Source organism: Salvelinus alpinus, chromosome 21, assembly GCF_045679555.1.
Source record: "Salvelinus alpinus chromosome 21, SLU_Salpinus.1, whole genome shotgun sequence".
Classification (NCBI taxonomy): domain Eukaryota; kingdom Metazoa; phylum Chordata; class Actinopteri; order Salmoniformes; family Salmonidae; genus Salvelinus; species Salvelinus alpinus.
Genome location: NC_092106.1, coordinates 35,024,808 through 35,045,917, shown reverse-complemented (window position 1 = coordinate 35,045,917; position 21,110 = coordinate 35,024,808). Strand labels below are relative to the sequence as shown.

The following is a 21,110-nucleotide window of genomic DNA, read 5'->3' as shown; positions in this document are numbered from 1 at the left end:
AGACAGAGAGAGAGAGAGAGAGAGAGAGAGAGAGAGAGAGAGAGAGAGAGAGAGAGAGAGAGAGAGAGAGAGAGAGACAGAGACAGAGACAGAGACAGAGACAGAGACAGAGAGAGAGAGAGAGAGAGAGAGAGAGAGAGAGAGAGAGAGAGAGAGAGAGAGAGAGAGAAGAGAGAGAGAGAAGAGCGAGAGATAGAGAGAGAGAGAGAGAGAGAGAGAGAGAGAGAGAGAGAGAGAGAGAGAGAGAGAGAGAGAGAGAGAGAGAGAGAGAAACAGCAAGAGGGAAAAAATGATCATCTGGAGACTTCATACATTTTTCATTAATTTTCATTTAGGCTGGGAGAGGAGAGGAGAGGAGAGGAGAGGAGAGGCCTCTTACAGCGATCGATAGATCAAGCTGCTGTCACACTGTTAGCACCTGGGGGCTTCTGGGAAGCCCGGGGAGGGGCCAAGGGAGGGGCCCATGGGAGGGGCGAGGACAGGATCAGAGGCGGCCGGTTGGCCCCGGCAACCAACCCCCACCCCATCCCCGCGATTCACGCAGTCCATTTCCCTAACACCCCCTACCATCCCTACAGCTATCACCACTAGTCAACATTATCACTACAGCTATCACCACTAGTCAACATATCATTACAGCTATCACCACTAGTCAACATATCACTACAGCTATCACCACCAGTCAACATTATCACTACAGCTATCACCACTAGTCAACATATCACTACATCTATCACCACTAGTCAACATATCACTACAGCTATCACCACTAGTCAACATATCACTACAGCTATCACCACTAGTCAACATATGACTACAGCTATCACCACTAGTCAACATATGACTACAGCTATCGTAGTCAACGTAGTCAACGTTATCACCCCAGAAACAATGAGACATGTGCAGCCCCGAGTTCCCACAGTCTATATTCCTTACACCCACAAAACCCATCATAACTCACCCCAGAATGAAACCATACACAATTGGAACAGTTCACACTGATTTAACTATTCATTTCCATGATGTATCATCATTTCCCCTTTCCAAGATGGATGGCCTCTATTTTCATAACAATGCATAAAAAGCGTTGTGTATTGATCAGCTGGGGGAGCAGACTTCACGAAAGGCTCCTCTCACTTAAGCTGCCGGTCAGTCCAGCCAATTCCCCTACGGCCCCAGTCCAATACTGTTTCACTACTAATGACCTGAAACCCGGCAGCCCAACTCACTCTTTCCTGCCCTATGCACAACAAGTGGAAGAAGGGTCCAAAATAAATTCATCAAATGTGTTACTAAAACACAGGCTAGGTCTCGGTGTGTAAAGGCAGGGTGCAGAACAAAAACAGACATATTCCACAGGGTTAATTGAAGGAACTGTCGGTCCTGTAACCTTCCCCAGAGTCCAGAGAGTTTGTGGCCCCTGGGGCCTCTGTGAGACTCTTCAAAGGTAAGCTGATCTTTGGGTCAGGTGCAGCCTTCCAGCGGTGCACAACACCGCCCTGGGAGCCCGTGTCAAATGTCAAATCAGGAGCTTTCATCTGTGACTGTCGCTCCACCCTCCAACCCACTATCCCTCTGCAATAGCTCTGCCCTGACATCATCCAGCTCCCTGTAGTCTAACAGGACAAGTCCAACTCAAATGCCTGCCAGGATCCCTCACTAACCTCAAACACCATGATCCCTCCTCTGGGCTAGAACGTCTATCCACACAATTATGTCTACTCACTCAAAATACAACACAATGCTGTGTAATCATCTGTTCAGAATACATGCCAAAAAGCACAGATCAAATGTTCTCTTGAAAGTATACCTCACCCGCTCTTAGTTTGGGTTTAATGTAGGCTATGACATAGAGGACCTCTCCAGCTCTTTCAGTCACTCAGAAACAACATGACTTCTAAAGCAAGACACAATAAACACTAGCATGTCATGTGATTAGGGTGTCTATTCTTAAGCAATAAGGCCTGAGGGGTTGTGGTTTATGGCCAATATACCACGGCTAAGGGCTGTTCTTAAGCACGATGCAACGCGGAATGCTAGGATACGGCCCGTAGCCGGGCGCGCCGGAGAGCAAGGCTGATGTTTTACGTATTCCTAACCAATTGTGTTTTTTGTTTGTTTCTTTGCGTTGTTTGTAACTGATTTTTTTACTTATTTTGTACATAATGTTGCTGCTACCATCTCTTATGACCAAAAATAACTTCTGGACATCAGAACTTTGATTACTCAACACAAAATGGCAGAATCCTTTTTTCCCTTATTTTCCTTTAACGAGTCCAACGAGCCCGGCGTGAATGATATACTGCTTTCCCGGGAACGGGCCCAGATCCCCGTGAAGAGAAGGCAGAGAAAAAGGGGCCGGAGGGCGGGCTGCCTTCGGAGAATTCGTAGGCAGTCAAATAAATCCCCACTACCTTCCATTCTGCTACCAAACGCGCAAACTTTGGAGAATAAAATCAATGACCTACGCGGAAGATTAAACTACCAAAGGGACATTCAAAACTGTAATATCTCATGCTGTGATCACGCTCTCCGCAGCCGATGTCAGTATGACCTTTAAACAGGTAATCATTCACAAGACCACAGGGCCAGACAGATTACCAGGATGTGCACTACGAGCATTTGCTGACCAACTGCGAGCATGCACTGACATTTTCAACCTCTCCCTGTCTGAGTCCGTAATACCAACATGTTTCAAGCAGACCACCATAGTCCTGTGGTCAAGAACACTAAGGTAACCTGCCTAAACGACTACCGACCCGTAGCACTCACGTCTGTAGCCATGAAGTGCCTTGAAAGGCTGGTCATGATTCACAACAACACCATTATCCCAGAAACCCTAGACTCACTCCAATGTGCATACCGCCCTAACAGATCCACAGATGATGGAATCTCTATTGCACTCCACACTGCCCTTTCCCACCTGGACAAAAGGAACACCTATGTGAGAATGCTATTCATTGACTACAGTTCAGCGTTCAACACTATAGTGCCCTCAAAGCTCATCAATAAGCTAAAGGACCCTGGGACTAAACACCTCCCTCTGCAACTGGATCCTGGACTTCCTGTCAGGCCACCCCCAGATGGTAAGGCTAGGTAACAACACATCCGCCATGCTGATCTTCAACACGGGGGCCCTTCAAGGGTGCGTGCTCAGTCCACTCCTGTACTCCCTGTTCACTCATGACTGCATGGCCAGGCACGACTCCAACACCATCATTAAGTTTGCAGATGACACAACAGTAGTAGGCCTGATCACCGACAACGACGAGATAGCCTATAGGGAGGAGGTCAGAGACCTGGCCATGTGGTGCCAGGACAACAACCTCTCCCTCAACGTGATCAAGACAAAGGAGTGACTATGGACTACAGGAAAAAGACGACCGAGCACACCCCCATTCTCATCGACGGGGCTGTAGTGGAGCAGGTTGAGAGCTTCAAGTTCTTTGGTGTCCACATCACCAACAAACTAACATGGTCCAAGCAGTGGCGTGCCGTGGGCCTGGGGCCTAGGCCTTCAGTGAGGTACTACACAGTCCCACCCGAATTAATCCACCTCTTATTACCATCATTATGCCATGGCTCTAGACACTATACATTTAGACAGAAACGCAGTATAACCAGGCGTTGCGTCACCTTGAAATTGACAAATTGACATTTTTGGGTAAACAGTGTTTAACAGACAACTCAAGTTTGCAAAGCCAGTGTGGCTCCAAACACCAAATCGATCACTTGCAAATAATAGGCATTCCCAGCAGTACAGTTTGCAGTGCTTCTCGGAGCCTGTGAGCCATTGACAGCGCTCATAGTTGAAACTTTGAAAGTGGCGAGCGAACGAACCCCTTTCCCGCCTGTCACAGGCTTTGTGGCGTCGGGCGACCTCTCCTTACAATGTCTAACTTTTCTTGAAAAGTTCGTCTTGAGAATGGCGTTATAATTATATCCTCGACCAAATCGATATCTTCTCCTCCTTCCGCCATTGTGGGTTGAAAAAACAGCTTAGTAGAATGCAAATTAATTCGTTTATCAAATTCAGTTTCCTAGATCTGCATAGACCTGCCCATAGGACCTGCCTCTCAATATTGGTAATCCAATCAAAAGACGTGGACGCACTACGCCTGCTAGCTGGCTCCTGTGTAACACTGGAGCCAGCCAGCAGGCGTACAATAGCCAACTCTAAAGCTGATTGGTTGACACAAAATTTTAATTTCCATTCACTTTAAGCTACAAGCGCCCGCACTGTTGATTCTGAAGGCCTGAGGGCAGATTTTAGACCCCTGGCAACACATGATGGCTGAATATGATTGGATAAAAGATCTAACATAAAGACCAGCCGTCCAAATCTCAACCTGGGGCTGGAAGCAGTGCAACCAAGAGGAAAGCTATGAAATGAAGAGTATAACTCTTGGGAAATATATTTAAAAAATATATATATTCTGATGATGTTTAGGCCAGCAGAGAAGGCCTTGCAGGCCCTGACGGCCCACCACTGGGTCCAAGCATACCAATACAGCCGTGAAGAGGGCACAACAAAACCTTTTCCTACTCAGGAGACTGAAAGGATGGATACCCAGAATGTTTGCATTGCCCCCCCCCCCCCCCCCCTCTTTTACACCGCTGCTACTCTCTGTGTTATCATCTATGCAACTCTAACTACATGTTCATATTACCTCGATATATATGCTCCGCACATTGACTCTGTACCGGTACCCCCCTGTATATACTCTCGCTATTGTTATTTTACTGCTGCTCTTTAATTACTTGTTACTTTTATTTATTATTCTTATTCGTATTTTTATTTATTAAACTACATTGTTGGTTAGGGGCTCATAAGTAAGTATTCAACTGTAAGGTCTACACCTGTTGTTTTCGACGCATGTGACTAATACAATTTGATTTGATTTGATTTGGTATATTGGCCAAGTATCACAAACCCCCGAGGTGCCTTATTGCTATTACAAGCTGGTTACCAACATAATTAGAGCAGTACAAATACATATTGTCATACCCATCGTATATGGTTTGATATACTGTACAACGGCTTTCAGCCAAATCAGGATTCAGGGCTCGAACCACCCAGTTTATAATGTCTATTAAAAGTTCTCTGATTGAATTCCCTTTCAGAACAAACACAGTGAAATTACCTGTAGTTCACGAAGACTCAAATTGTATTGTAAATAATGGCATTATTAGATGTTGGAAGAAACCACAATGTCCAATAAAAATATGTTTAATGTCTCGGCCTGTCTTGAGGCTTTATACGTAAACTCAGTCATTCCTTCTGGAGAGCAAAGGACAAACAACCCCTTGAGTCTGCCTTTTTCATCAGTAAGGTTGGTATGGAAAATCATTCAACCCGTAAAAACATGGAGAGCAACATAAAGAACCTAAGAGGACGACTGAGAAAAATATGAACATGTATGTAATTGTTGACTTACATGCTACTTCCAGGGATGCATTGCGGCTGACAGCTTCTCCCAGGTAGTTGCGGGCGACGCAGACGTAGGAGCCCTCATCCGGTTTGGAGCGTCGTCCGTGGACGATACGTAAGAAAAAGAGGGAGCCGCTGGGAAGGAGCATGCGGTGAGACCGCGGGTCATCTTTGTCCGTTTCCACACGCTCCCCGTCCTTGTACCACTCCACCGTGGGGCTGGGCCGCCCCTCCGCCTTGCAGTTGAGGGTGGCGGGCTCCCCCTTGGACACGATCAGGTCAGAGGGGTGCTCTACGATCCGGGGTGGGGAGTCCTCCTGGCGCAGACGGGATCCTGGGAAGAGAAGAGGAGAATAAGAGGAGATGACGAACAGCACAACATGAACAGTAGATGCTTTTAACATCTCAGTGTTTCCTCAAATTAGATTTCTTCATTCTAGCATTCTCAAATCTCTCATAAAAACATAACTTATAGGCAGGAAGAGACTATTGAAGGTGGTCCTATTAGTATCCATTCAACTAGTATAGCTATAGGTTCTTCTGCTTCTTCTGTCTTTCCACCTCAGCAGGTGATAGTAGGACAGGGCTCCAATCACCAGTCCAATCACCAGTTCCCCCCAGTCCAACCACCAGTCCAACAACCAGTCCACCCCAGTCCAACCACCAGTTCACCCTAGTTCAACCACCAGTCCAACAACCAGTCCAACCACCAGTTCACCCCAGAACAACCACCAGTCCAACAACCAGTTCAATCAACAGTCAATCAACCAGTCCAACCACCAGTTCACCCCAGTCCAACCACCAGTTCACCCTAGTCCAACCATCAGTTCCCCCCAGTCCAACCACCAGTTCAACCACCAGTTCACCCCAGTCCAACCACCAGTTCACCCTAGTCCAACCACCAGTCCAACCACCAGTTCACCCCAGTCCAACACCAGCCATCTGCTCTTCTCTACCATACATTTAAGGCCTCCTGGGTAATTGGACCCAAGGGGAAACAGAGTGTAGAGGCGTGGAGACATACATCTGAAATCCAGCTACACACACACACACACATATATTCACTCAAAGGGGAGAGAAGAGGGGGCATTGTGGACACAGCCACAAACAAAATAATATCAGCCCCCTACTGTCAGAGGTCTGTCTCTGTGTAACGTGACTGTTCAGAAGGTTGGGTCTGCGGCCAGTGCTGGATCTGGTAAAATGCTAATCCTTTGTTATTCAGAACATGGACTGTTCCTTTATAGTGAAGCTCCCACTGGGCCAGCCAGGGTGTTTATAGTGGAGCTACCACTGGGCCAGCCAGGGTGTTTATAGTGGAGCTACCACTGGGCCAGCCAGGGTCTTTATAGTGGAGCTACCACTGGGCCAGCCAGGGTATTTATAGTGGAGCTACCGCTGGGCCAGCCAGGGTGTTTATAGGGGAGCTACCACTGGGCCAGCCAGGGTCTTTATAGTGGAGCTACCACTGGGCCAGCCAGGGTCTTTATAGTGGAGCTACCACTGGGCCAGCCAGGGTCTTTATAGTGGAGCTACCACTGGGCCAGCCAGGGTGTTTATAGGGGAGCTACCACTGGGCCAGCCAGGGTGTTTATAGTGGAGCTACCACTGGGCCAGCCAGGGTGTTTATAGTGGAGCTACCACTGGGCCAGCCAGGGTGTTTATAGTAGAGCTACCACTGGGCCAGCCAGGGTGTTTATAGTGGAGCTACCACTGGGCCAACCAGGGTCTTTATAGTGGAGCTACCACTGGGCCAGCCAGGGTCTTTATAGGGGAGCTACCACTGGGCCTGCCAGGGTCTTTATAGTGGAGCTACCACTGGGCCAGCCAGGGTGTTTATAGTGGAGCTACCACTGGGCCAGCCAGGGTCTTTATAGTGGAGCTACCACTGGGCCAGCCAGGGTCTTTATAGTGGAGCTACCACTGGGCCAGCCAGGGTCTTTATAGTGGAGCTACCACTGGGCCAGCCAGGGTGTTTATAGGGGAGCTACCACTGGGCCAGCCAGGGTGTTTATAGGGGAGCTACCACTGGGCCAGCCAGGGTGTTTATAGGGGAGCTACCACTGGGCCAGCCAGGGTCTTTATAGTGGAGCTACCACTGGGCCAGCCAGGGTCTTTATAGTGGAGCTACCACTGGGCCAGCCAGGGTCTTTATAGTGGAGCTACCACTGGGCCAGCCAGGGTATTTATAGTAGAGCTACCACTGGGCCAGCCAGGGTCTTTATAGTGGAGCTACCACTGGGCCAGCCAGGGTGTTTATAGTGGAGCTACCACTGGGCCAGCCAGGGTGTTTATAGTGGAGCTACCACTGGGCCAGCCAGGGTATTTATAGTAGAGCTACCACTGGGCCAGCCAGGGTGTTTATAGTGGAGCAACCACTGGGCCAGCCAGGGTCTTTATAGTGGAGCTACCACTGGGCCAGCCAGGGTCTTTATAGTGGAGCTACCACTGGGCCAGCCAGGGTGTTTATAGTGGAGCTACCACTGGGCCAGCCAGGGTGTTTATAGTGGAGCTACCACTGGACCAGCCAGGGTGTTTATAGTGGAGCTACCACTGGGCCAGCCAGGGTGTTTATAGTGGAGCTACCACTGGGCCAGCCAGGGTGTTTATAGTGGAGCTACCACTGGGCCAGCCAAGGTATTTATAGTAGAGCTACCACTGGGCCAGCCAGGGTGTTTATAGTGGAGCTACCACTGGGCCAGCCAGGGTCTTTATAGTGGAGCTACCACTGGGCCAGCCAGGGTCTTTATAGTGGAGCTACCACTGGGCCAGCCAGGGTGTTTATAGTGGAGCTACCACTGGGCCAGCCAGGGTGTTTATAGTGGAGCTACCACTGGACCAGCCAGGGTGTTTATAGTGGAGCTACCACTGGGCCAGCCAGGGTCTTTATAGTGGAGCTACCACTGGGCCAGCCAGGGTCTTTATAGTGGAGCTACCACTGGGCCAGCCAGGGTCTTTATAGTGGAGCTACCACTGGGCCAGCCAGGGTCTTTATAGTGGAGCTACCACTGGGCCAGCCAGGGTCTTTATAGTGGAGCTACCACTGGGCCAGCCAGGGTCTTTATAGTGGAGCTACCACTGGGCCAGCCAGGGTCTTTATAGTGGAGCTACCACTGGGCCAGCCAGGGTCTTTATAGTGGAGCTACCACTGGGCCAGCCAGGGTCTTTATAGTGGAGCTACCACTGGGCCAGCCAGGGTCTTTATAGTGGAGCTACCACTGGGCCAGCCAGGGTCTTTATAGTGGAGCTACCACTGGGCCAGCCAGGGTCTTTATAGTGTAGCTACCACTGGGCCAGCCAGGGTGTTTATAGTGGAGCTACCACTGGGCCAGCCAGGGTGTTTATAGTGGAGCTACCACTGGGCCAGCCAGGGTGTTTATAGTGGAGCTACCACTGGGCCAGCCAGGGTCTTTATAGTGGAGCTACCACTGGGCCAGCCAGGGTGTTTATAGTGGAGCTACCACTGGGCCAGCCAGGGTGTTTATAGTGGAGCTACCACTGGGCCAGCCAGGGTCTTTATAGTGGAGCTACCACTGGGCCAGCAAAGGGTCTTTATTGTGAGTCTAACACTGGGCCAGGAATGTGAGTCTGGCAGGTATGATAATGCTGCCCCAGCCCAGTCTCAGTGCCATGTGTGTCTCTCTGTGACCAAGTCTTAACCCTGCAGATAAGATGCCAGAGGCCACATTTACATCACTGAGGCCCCGCAAAAGCTCCAGAGAAAAGAGTTTAATCCACCACTGAACCGTCACACATGCAGGCCTGGAGCAGAACGAACAGGGCTTTACTCTGCCAACTACTTACTTAGTATTTTCCTCGGGAATGTCATCTAATGCCCAAACAAAAATTGTTGATCAATAAATAAACTGTTGATCAATAAATAAACTGTTGATCAATAAATAGAGTATGTATTGTTGTGAGCCACCTCCCAGTCAACGAAACATGCAACCTAATACACTGCTTAATAGTCTTGGAGCAGGAAAAAGGATGGCGAAAGGCATTAAGACTGCAGTGCCAGGTGTGTGTTTGTACAAGGCTGTGCCCTTCCCTGGGGCAGTAGTGAAGGTGTGAGTGGCTGAGTTACTGTATAGAGGAGCAGTGGGCCAGCCAGGGTCTTTATAGTGGAGCTACCACTGGGCCAGCCAGGGTGTTTATAGTGGAGCTACCACTGGGCCAGCCAGGGTCTTTATAGGGGAGCAGTGTACCGTCCACACAGCCCTTTGTGCTTCCCTGGGGCAGTAGTGAAGGTGTGAGTGGGTGAGTTACTGTATAGAGGAGCAGTGTACCGTCCACACAGCCCTTTGTGCTTCCCTGCCTGCCTACCTTTGTCATGGCTAACTGCAGAATGGGAATCAGAAACACAGTAGTCACAACAGCGTAGTAGATGTGTAGTTCTTTGTTCAGCTGGGTGTCCCACCTCGTACCTGTATACCTTGGGGAGGGGACACACTGTACCCCAGCCTGGTCCACTGCTAAAAGGACAGACTGTACCCCAGCCTGGTCCACTGTTACAAGGACACACTGTACCCCAGCCTGGTCCACTGCTAAAAGGACACACTGTACCCCAGCCTGGTCCACTGTTACAAGGACACACTGTACCCCAGCCTGGTCCACTGTTACAAGGACACACTGTACCCCAGCCTGGTCCACTGTTACAAGGACACACTGTACCCCAGCCTGGTCCACTGTTACAAGGACACACTAGGGGAGAAACCTACCAGTCAGCAACAAAACACTTCAAAAACCTGCGTGTGTGTTCCTCTTAGCATGGGTCAGGCAGATCAGACAGTGGTGCATTGACCCCAGAACAGGGCATTGTCTGTTCCTCTCTCCACCTAATTTGGGCTAATTCCCTCCATTTCACTGTCATTGATTAGCGATCAGGCCTGGTGTCCAGGGCCTAAGTGGGGCCACAGACAGGGGCTTGTAAGGGAGGGGGTGGGGAAGCACAATCAGCTCATGGTGTCCATCTTCCATTGATCTAATCTCCATGGCTTTGTGTAGCTGCTCCCCTATACATCTGCTAAGGGTTGTGAAACGAGAAAATCCATGTGGCCAGCCATTTAGCTTTTTCTATTCAGTAATGAAACTCCTCTCCCCTGCTTCTCTTTCCCTGGCTTTTCCCACCTCTTCCTCCATTAGCAGTGTTAGGGAAGGTAAACACCAACTCAGTCTGGCCCTGCAGCCAGTGTCTCTGATGGTGTTAGAGTGTACGGGTTCATGTTAGTACTGTGGTGCTAAGTGAGTTAATGAATGAAGTACTGATTTACATGATGACATATAGAAATGGCAGGTTGAGCTAAGGACTTGGAGACTCTCCCCCACATGGAGGGCCAACAACACATTCATTCCTATCTCATTGGAGCATCTGCTTCCCCCACAATCCACTGGGCCCACAGTAGCTCTACACCCAAACCAACGCCCAGGCGCAACGCCAAAACTGTGGAGACTCGATTAGATTTATATCAGTCTGATTTATTTTTGTCTAATTTATTTTCAAATCTAGTACCTTCTAATCAGTTAAACCTTAAGTCTCTGTCTACTCTCCTGTATCCTGTGGACATTTACACAGCAGATGCATCCACTATTGTCCTTTCCCTGCCAGGCAAACCAGAGCTGTGTAGATGGAAGGAGAGAGTGGCAAATGTGACTGGTCAGACTGACCTTCCTGTCCAGCAGAGGATGGCTATGCTAATATATATTCATACAGTAGTAAAACTGAAAATACCGCAATTAATCCATCCGTGTACATGTAAATGAAACGGTTGAATGGGAAAATTACAAAAGATTTAACACCTGTGAAATGAAGCCATATGAAACAGCTGAGTAACTGCAATGAACACACACACACACACACACACACACACACACACACACACACACACACACACACCACACACACACACACACACACACACACACACACACACACACACACACACACACACACACACACACACACACACACAGTGGTGTCCCCCAGCACCACAGTCCCCTTGCTCCCCTCCTCCCTGTGCAATGCCCCCAGCCCCAGCTAGATCCAGAGACAGAGAGGATCAAAGTGAAAGGCTAATGCATCTTCCCATCAGCCACCAGGCCATACAGCTCACCAGCCTCCCGACTCACAGGAGAGAAAGTCAATTTGCTGCTTCCTATTGGTTCCCCCTTCTCACTCCTTTTACAGTAAATGGGCTTTCTGTTGCCCTCTTAATGTGATCATTGGTGCTGTGCAATCAAGTGCTCTCTGAGCTGAGGCGAGTGCACTTCACAGGGTCTCAGGGTACATGTTCCAATCAAATACCTGTCTTTCCCCTGCTCTGCAATAACACCGCCATTACTTTTCACCAGCAGCGCGCCGTGGTGCGCTGGGCCGAGCAGCCAGTCATCCACTCCTCAACTAAAGCACAGACCAGGCAGCAAACAAACAAGCACAGAGGAGAGAGAGAAAGAGGGGCGGATATGAGGGATGACTGCACCCACTGCCTCCTCTTTTGTCTTTTTACTGCAGGGGTTTGACCAAGATTGGAAACATTTCTCAGACGTTGTTGCAGTGGTCTAAATACATCTGCTCTCTTTGTCTTAATCCTGTGGCTCAGATCTAGCAGGGCCTTTCTTCACCATAGATGTGTTAGCAAAACATATATTGACTGCCACGAAGTCATAAACCGAATCATTAAAACAAATCCCAGAAAACACATTGACACATAAAAACCTCCAACACACCTCCATTTGTTATGAGGAGTTTTTACATTTTCCTTTTGGAGCCAGAATGTTATCGCTGTTTGGCCAAAGCCTGACTATAAACACCTGTTTAAAACCTCTTAAGGATCGGACCTTTTTTTTCAATTTCGCCTAAAATTACATACCCAAACCTAACTGCCTGTAGCTCAGGACCTGAAGCAAGGATATGCATATTTCTGGCACCATTTGAAAGGACACACTTTGAAATTTGTGGAAATGTAAAAGTAATGTAGGAGAATATAACACATTAGATCTGGTAAAATATAATACAAAGAAAAAAAAAACTTTTTGGTATTTTTTTTGTACCATCATCTTTGAAATGCAAGATAAAGGCCATAATTTATTATTCCAGCCCAGGCACAATTTAGATTTTGGCCACTAGATGACAGCAGTGTATGTGCAAAGTTTTAGACTGATCCAAAGAACCATTGCATTTCTGTTTTTAAAAAATGTATCAAGACGGCCCAAACGTGCCTAATTGGCTTATTAATAACTTTTCATGTTCAAAACTGTGCACTCTCCTCAAACAATAGCATGGTATTATTTCACTGTAATAGCTACTGTAAATTGGACAGTGCAGTTAGATTAACAAGAATTTAAGCTTTCTGCCAATATCAGATATGTCTATATCCTGCGAAATGTTCTTGTTACTTACAACCTCATGCTAATCGATCTTGTAGAGGTTAACTGCATGTGTGCGTGAGCATATCTCTCTATCTCCTTCTCCTCTCTCACTGCTGAGGAAAGAGCAGGCTATATCAGCCACAGGTGGCCGCTGCCACCTTAATTAGGGAGGACGGGCTCATATGTAGTAATGGCTGGAACGGAGTTAATGAAATGGTATCAACACGTCAAACACATGGTTTCCATGCCATTCCATTGACTCCATTCCAGCCATTAAGAGCCGTTCTCCCCTCAGCAGCTTACATCAGCAGCATATCTACCCCACACAGTGACCACACAAGAAGCAGGTCTCTTTCTATTATCTTTAGCACATATTTATTCATATGTAGACCAGAAGGTTGGGCCTTTGATCATCTTGTTGTAATTATTTTTATTAGCTCCCAGGAGAAATCCCCAGCCCACCAACCCAATCAATAGCCACACCAGTCTCCTCCAGGGTAGGTAGGAAGGGCTCCCCAAAGAGACATCAGTTATTCTGCCAACAGACAGGAGCGCGTGCAGATCACATGTATCCAAGGGCAACCTCGGACCCAAGCCTTCCGGTGTTCCAGTCACTGAAGCTCCATAAACCACCAGATAGAAACCCTGGCCGAGACTACATCAGCTACGGGGTTAGGACTGAAGATGTGTGACACATTTAGAATGAGGCATCCATTCTGCATGAGATGTTAGCTGAAAGTGAATGAATATAAAATTATTTACAGTAAAAAAATATAGTATTTATTAAATATTGATTGTCTAATCTTGGTTGTCTACTCTGTCCATCTGTCCCTACTCTCCCTGTACCTCCTTCATTATTTTTCCCTCTCTGTCCCGCCAGTGTCCTGTCTCTGGTGTGTAGGGTGACAGGGCCATATCTGTCATGTCATCAGAGGGGGATGTGAGCGGGTGGTGGGGGGAAACTAGAGGTGGCGATGGGATGATGTTACTGGCTGCCTCACGCCTCCGTGCTGACCTGCCGAGTCACCCTGCACATGGCCCCCTCAGCCCCCTCCGCTACCCAGATTCATCTTCTTAAGGGGAGCTGTCAATGGCGTCACACCACACTGGCCCTAACACAGTCACCCAGACACTATGGCTTTGAAGATACCAGTATCGCAATATTTTTTTCCATGGTAAAAATGAAAACATAAAGCAGACATTTACATTTACATTTAAGTCATTTAGCAGACGCTCTTATCCAGAGCGACTTACAAATTGGTGCATTCACCTAATGACATCCAGTGGAACAGCCACTTTACAATAGTGCATCTAAATCAGACCAATCTCTTTGGTCCTTTAAAAACCTGCTGTATGTAAAATATTCCGTGCTATAGATTGGAAGATATTACATGTGACTCTGGACGAGAACATAATGATGTTTGTTCCCAACATTAGGGTTGTTTTCCTAAAAAGTTAAATCCACTTCGTGGTTTGTTTCCTTGCCACGATACTAACGAGTATCGTGATACAGGTATCGTCCTGGCTCTACCTGACACAGCTCATCTCTAGGAGACATCCATACATAACACAGCAGCTCATCTCAAAGAACACAGCAACCTGTTATCTCCTCTGGAATCTGGCCTATCCCAGAGGTTCTAATGAACAAACCCCTGCAGACAGGAATGCGACCACATCCTTTTACTGCAGCAGTATAAACAGAGAGAGAGAGAGACATAAAGAGAGAGAGGAAGAGAGAGAAAGAGAGCTGACTCGCTGCCAGTGAGCTCACAGGTGCAAAGCAGATTCCATCTCCATCAACTGCAGCGAAGGCAGGGAGGCAGGCAGGCAGGAAGAAAGGTAGGCAGGCAGGAAGAGAAGTAAGCAGGCAGAAAGCAAGGTAGGCAGGCAAGAAGAAAAGTAGGAAGTCAGGAAGAGAGGTAGGCAGGCAGGAAGAAAAGTAGGCAGGCAGGAAGAGAGGTAGTCAGGCAGGCAGGAAGAGAAGTAGGCAGGCAGGAAGAGAAGTAGTCAGGCAGGCAGGAAGAGAAGTAGTCAGGCAGGAAGGAAGAGAAGTAGTCAGGCAGGAAGAGTAGTAGTCAGGCAGGATGAGAAGTAGTCAGGCAGGCAGGAAGAGAAGTAGTCAGGCAGGCAGGAAGAGAAGTAGGCAGGCAGGAAGAGAAGTAGTCAGGCAGGCAGGAAGAGAAGAGAAGTAGTCAGGCAGGAAGGAAGAGAAGTAGTCAGGCAGGAAGAGAAGTAGTCAGGCAGGAAGAGTAGTAGTCAGGCAGGCAGGAAGAGAAGTAGTCAGGCAGGCAGGAAGAGAAGTAGGCAGGCAGGAAGATAAGTAGTCGGGCAGGCAGGAAGAGAAGTAGTCAGGCAGGCAGGAAGAGAAGTAGGCAGGCAGGAAGAGAAGTAGGCAGGCAGGAAGATAAGTAGTCGGGCAGGCATGAAGAGAAGTAGTCGGGCAGGCAGGAAGAGAAGTAGGCAGGCAGGCAGGAAGAGAAGTAGGCAGGCAGGAAGAGAAGTAGGCAGGCAGGCAGGAAGAGAAGTAGGCAGGCAGGAAGAGAAGTAGTCGGGCAGGCAGGAAGAGAAGTAGGCAGGCAGGAAGAGAAGTAGGCAGGCAGGAAGAGAAGTAGGCAGGCAGGAAGAGTAGTAGTCAGGCAGGCAGGAAGAGAAGTAGTCGGGCAGGCAGGAAGAGAAGTAGTCAGGCTGGCAGGAAGAGAAGTAGGCAGGCAGGAAGAGTAGTAGTCAGGCAGGCAGGAAGAGAAGTAGGCAGGCAGGAAGAGAAGTAGGCAGGCAGGAAGAGAAGTAAGCAGGCAGGAAGAGAAGTAGTCGAGCAGGCAGGAAGAGAAGTAGGCAGGCAGGAAGAGTAGTAGTCAGGCAGGAAGAGAAGTAGGCAGGCAGGAAGAGAAGTAAGCAGGCAGGAAGAGAAGTAGGCAGGCAGGAAGAGAAGTAGGCAGGCAGGAAGAGAAGTAGGCAGGCAGGAAGAGAAGTAGGCAGGCAGGAAGAGAAGTAGGCAGGCAGGAAGAGAAGTAAGCAGGCAGGAAGAGAAGTAAGCAGGCAGGAAGAGAAGTAGGCAGGCAGGAAGAGAAGTAGGCAGGCAGGAAGAGAAGTAGGCAGGCAGGAAGAGAAGTAAGCAGGCAGGAAGAGAAGTAGGCAGGCAGGAAGAGAAGTAAGCAGGCAGGAAGAGTAGTAGTCAGGCAGGCAGGAAGAGTAGTAGTCAGGCAGGAAGAGAAGTAGACAGGCAGGAAGAGAAGTAGGCAGGCAGGAAGAGAAGTAGGCCTACAGGATGAGAAGTAGGCAGGCAGGATGAGAAGTAGGCAGGCAAAAATAAAGGTAGGCAGGCGGGAAGAGAAGAGAGGCAGGCAGGAAGAGAGGTAGGCAGGTCAGGCAGGCAGGAAGAGAGGAAGGCAGCCAGAGACAGAAGCTGGGCCCTGTTCAAGAGACACACGCTGGGCCCTGTTCAAGAGACACACGCTGGGCCCTGTTCAAGAGACACACGCTGGGCCCTGTTCCACTCGTGCTCTGCACTCTGCTTGAGCCCGTCATTGTTAGGATCTATACACCGAAAGCACACACTAGACTGTCAGGGTAATTCCAGGAGCTGCCCCAAACCTTCCACCGCAGTAAACATGCTCTCTCTGCCTGTAACAATGATCAGACTGCACTGCACTCTGACTTAGTATTTTGGGCAGCAGTGTCTTATTGACTTTGTATCTGTGTATTTGTCCTTCTCCTCCCCTGCAGTTAGAGTGTATACATAGATGCGTGTGGGAAAGAGAATATCAGATTCTACAGCAATGGGCCGGGCTGATTCACATACCCTGCATTTCATGTAGCTACTCCTCGCTCTCTCTCTTCCTCTCTCTCTTCCCCTTTCCCTCTCTCTGCCTCGCTCTCTCTCTTCCCCTTTCCTTCTCTCTGCCTCGCTCTCCAAAATCATCCATGTCTCGTTCCCTTCTTTCCTGTTCCACAGTCTCTTCCTCAGTTACCATCAACAGGGTGTTGCTGTCTCTTCCTCTAGGAGACGGCCTGTCAAAGCAGAGCTGAGAGTGCTGACTTGAAACGAGGGAATAAATGAGAGAGTGGGAAGAAGAAAAGAGGGTGGCTGACTGGAAGTGTATTGATGAGGGTGGTTCTCTCCCTCCCTCTCTCTCTCTCTCTCCTTCTCTCCTTCTCTCCATCCCTGTTCTGGCTAATTAGTGTGAGGAATCTGGCCTTGTTCTCTGCGGGGCTGTCAGGGTGCTGGCGGGGACACTGAACTGTGTGATGCAGATGAAATGATTTCCAATGTGAGGCCCACTCAAGCATGTACCCTCCTCCCAGTGCTGGTCCCTCCCTCTCCTCATGCAAAGTCTTCAGAGTGGCCCTGTGCCTGGTCATTTGACTGCATGCCTCTGCTCTGCACGGCCATTCACCAGTAACATTACACACTTCATACACTCCAATGCTGTTGTGTTGCATTATGGGCTCCTCCTTCTGAAACTAACATTCTGAACATGTTCTGTCTGGGTTCACTTTAATCTGAATGTTCATGTCTGAAATTTTGAAAATACATCTGCAGACGTGTGACTATAAGCTGTGAATTTGTGATTTTGCTATGTGTGTGTGCGTGTGTGTGTGTGTGTGTGTGTGTGTGTGTGTGTGTGTGTGTGTGTGTGTGTGTGTGTGTGTGTGTGTGTGTGTGTGTGTGTGTGTGTGTGTGTGTGTGTGTGTGTGTGTGTGTGTGTGTGTGTGTGTGTGTGTGTGTGTGTGTGTGTGTGTGTGTGTGTGTGCAGTAGCAGGTGGACTGAATATTGTTTAGCCAATTCCTCACTGTGCTACTCTAAACAGCCCCTACTTACTGGAGGGAGAGCAATGAAATGAATGACACCGATTGAATCTCCCTCAAGCATTGAAATCTCTTTATTCTTTCTACCTGTATTGCATTGCTGAGCAGAGCAGAGCAGGGCTTGACAAATCGAATAGGGAGAAATAAATAAGGTGTTCATTGCTTTAGAAATGAGGGAGGAGGGGTAGAGGGGAGAGAGGGGGAGGAGGAGGGGAGAGGGGAGGAGGGGATGGAGGAGGGGCGAGGGGAGATGGTAGGGAGGAGGAGGTGAGAGGGAGAAGGGAGGGAAGGAGCTGGGAAGTGGGAATGGAGGAGGGGAGAGGAGGAGAGGAGAGGGAGGAGGGGAGAGGCAGAGTTCAGGTGGCTGTGACACAGTGTTGAGAGATGAGTGGATAATTGGAGGTGTGTCTGGGGGCCCGACCTGTACTAAACACACACAGCAATCTGCCTTCACCTGACCTGTACTAAACACACACAGCAATCTGCCTTCACCTGACCTGTACTAAACACACACAGCAATCTGCCTTCACCTGACCTGTACTAAACACACACAGCAATCTGCCTTCACCTGACCTGTACTAAACACACACAGCAATCTGCCTTCACCTGACCTGTACTAAACACACACAGCAATCTGCCTTCACCTGACCTGTACTAAACACACACAGCAATCTGCCTTCACCTGACCTGTACTAAACACACACAGCAATCTGCCTTCACCTGACCTGTACTAAACACACACAGCAATCTGCCTTCACCTGACCTGTACTAAACACACACAGCAATCTGCCTTCACCTGACCTGTACTAAACACACACAGCAATCTGCTTTCACCTGACCTGTACTAAACACACACAGCAATCTGCCAGGCCGCGGCTACATGTCAATGACTTCACTCAACACCTAGTCCAGCATGGCATAATGACCTCACAACTGGCCTCTGGCCTGGTCTGAATGTAGGCAATGAGACCTGCTACAGCCACGGACCACAGGCCTCTACCATGATAGACTATAAGTTGGGGAGTGCAACTTAATCAGATGGCCTTTAGGCTGGTACACTGGTACTGTTCGTGTTTTGTAATCTAGAACATATACGGAGCCTGGACGACATTCATCAAAGCACTGTTCTGTGGGACACTTCATCCAGCCTGGGGAGGGGTAAGGCAGGGGTTCCCTTTATTGGCCCACGACCCCATTTTGATATCTGAAAATTCTCGCAGCCCCAACCATGTGAAGAATACATATATAATGAACAGCTAATGTTGACTTTTTTATTTGGGGCTGTGGCAGTCAATTGAAAAAACATTGTAACAGTATTTCTGATTGAAAATACCGTTGGAGGCATAGTGTCTTACATTGGGCTGAGGAACAGGGTGTAAGTGGACTGGGAACTCACTCAAGCTCCTCTGGACAATACTCCTAAACACAGTAGTAGCAATCAGCTACCAAAGTCAGCAACCTCACCAACACACTACGGCCACCACTCAGCCACTGTGTGTCTGTTACTGACTGAGGGCCTGTAAAAGACGAATGTCTCTGAGCAGCTCTGCACATTATTCATCATCATCATCATCATAATCCAGCTAGTGGAATCACAGAGTTCAAACGTTCAGGGCTGCGATTAACTGTTGGTCCAATCAGCAGGAATCACTGTGACATTTGAACTGTGCCCTGTGCTGCAGCTTACACTGCCACAACAAAGACAGGCTCTCCTCGCCGCCCTGGGGGCTGTTACATAAATCATCTCCCTGGCTGTCATCATGGCTGCCGTTACACAACCCTGTGGAGAGACCTGCCTGCCTGCCTGCCTACCTGCCTGCCTGCCTGCCTGCCTGCCTGCCTGCCTGCCTGCCTGCCTGCCTGCCTGCCTGCCTGCCTGCCTGCCTGCCTGCCTGCCTGCCTGCCTGCCAGCCAGCCAGCCAGCCAGCCAGCCACACAGTGAGACACTACAGGCTAGTAAAGATACTTTGCCTCTACATTCTACAAGGACCTGGAGCATCACAACTGCTATGAGGAAGATCTATCTAACAGACAATTGGCATACAATGGATTGTTACTTCTAAATCTTTCAATTAGAGTTTGTTTGATTAATTATACAAAATAACTGTTGTTGGCTGTCTTCCAATTACACTGACTGAAATATAGCAATGCACTTTTGCATATAAACTAGGTTCTGTATGCATACATCTTTGCTTGTTTATGTTTATAGGTATGCAATATCTCCATGCACTATTATATAGCTGGAGCACAGGGCTAGTTGAAGCAGAGACTCACAGGGTGCAGAGAACCAGGAGGTAGGCCAGGCAGGGAGCAGGCAGTCATGGCTGGGTGATCCATGGGGCTGGAGGGAGATGGGTCTGGTGGTGCGGTGGTGCGGCAGTGGATGGGGGCTTGATTCACTGGCTGCTTCCACTCTGGGCTGCATTACTGCCGTAGCGGGACTGCGGCGTGTGACGGATGTGTGTTTGAGTGCCGTGCACTCTCTCTGTCTTCACCCATCTCACACAGACAGGAGAGCTCATGCATTTTCATTAGCAGCCCTGAACTCCCGTTTAAGACACTGAGATAGAACAGGCACCACCAGGTACAGTATCTCCAGTTGTTTTTGTTGCTGCTTCTAACCCTAATCAACAGCACCACTGCAAAGCATCTAATGGCACTAAATCCAACAGTGATGTAATCTGATGAGCTGTAATGTACTGGTTCTTACTAGTGAACATGTGTTGAGCATTGTGAACTTGTGTTGAGCATTGTGAACATGTGTTGAGCATTGTGAACATGTGTTGAGCATTGTGAACATGTGTTGGGCATTGTGAACATGTGTTGAGCATTGTGAACATGTGTTGAGCATTGTGAACATGTGTTGGGAAACTACTGAAGTGTATTTCCAGGTCATGGTATGTTTGCTTATCTTTGCTCTACATTGAATGTTTGTATACTCTGTGTGTGTGTGTGTGTGTGTGTGTGTGTGTGTGTGTGTGTGTGTGTGTGTGTGTGTGTGTGTGTGTGTGTGTGTGTGTGTGTGTGTGTGTGTGTGTGTGTGTGTGTGTGTGTGTGTGTGTGTGTGTGTGTGTGTGTTGTCTGTCTTTGTAAGTCACTCAGCCTTGACTTGGCTCCCTGCTATCTGCAGGGTGCTGTGAGCCAACCAGAGGGCAGGGTTACTGTAAAACAGCCAACCAGAGGGCAGGGTTGCTGTGAGACAGCCAACCAGAGGGCAGGGTTGCTGTGAGACAGCCAACCAGAGGGTAGGGTAGGGTTAACCAGAGGGCAGGGTTAAAGCAACAGGAGACCAACTGATTAGGTGCTTCCCCAAACCCAAATCTGCAACATGAAAACACAGATAAGCCCCCAGTCCTTCATTCCTCTACCACTGTATCTGAGTTCAGACTCAATAGACCTCTGCTTCTACCTCTCCTCCCTTCCTCTCTGTTGGCATCATGTCCTCAAACCAAATCTTCTATTAAGATGAGGACACTGCTCAACACAACCACTCTACAACAGGGGATC

General features: G+C 48.8%; 1 protein-coding gene across 5 annotated transcripts in view; it reads right to left on the bottom strand.

Annotated features, from left to right (window-relative positions):
- LOC139548283 (roundabout homolog 2-like) overlaps positions 1-21,110 on the bottom strand; it is a 619,120-nt gene that overhangs the window by 362,662 nt on the left and 235,348 nt on the right. For all 5 annotated transcript variants that reach the window (XM_071357862.1, XM_071357861.1, XM_071357864.1 and 2 more), the window contains exon 2: positions 5,439-5,765. In XM_071357862.1, the coding sequence (XP_071213963.1) occupies positions 5,439-5,765 (327 nt within the window). The remainder of the gene's footprint in view (positions 1-5,438; positions 5,766-21,110) is intronic.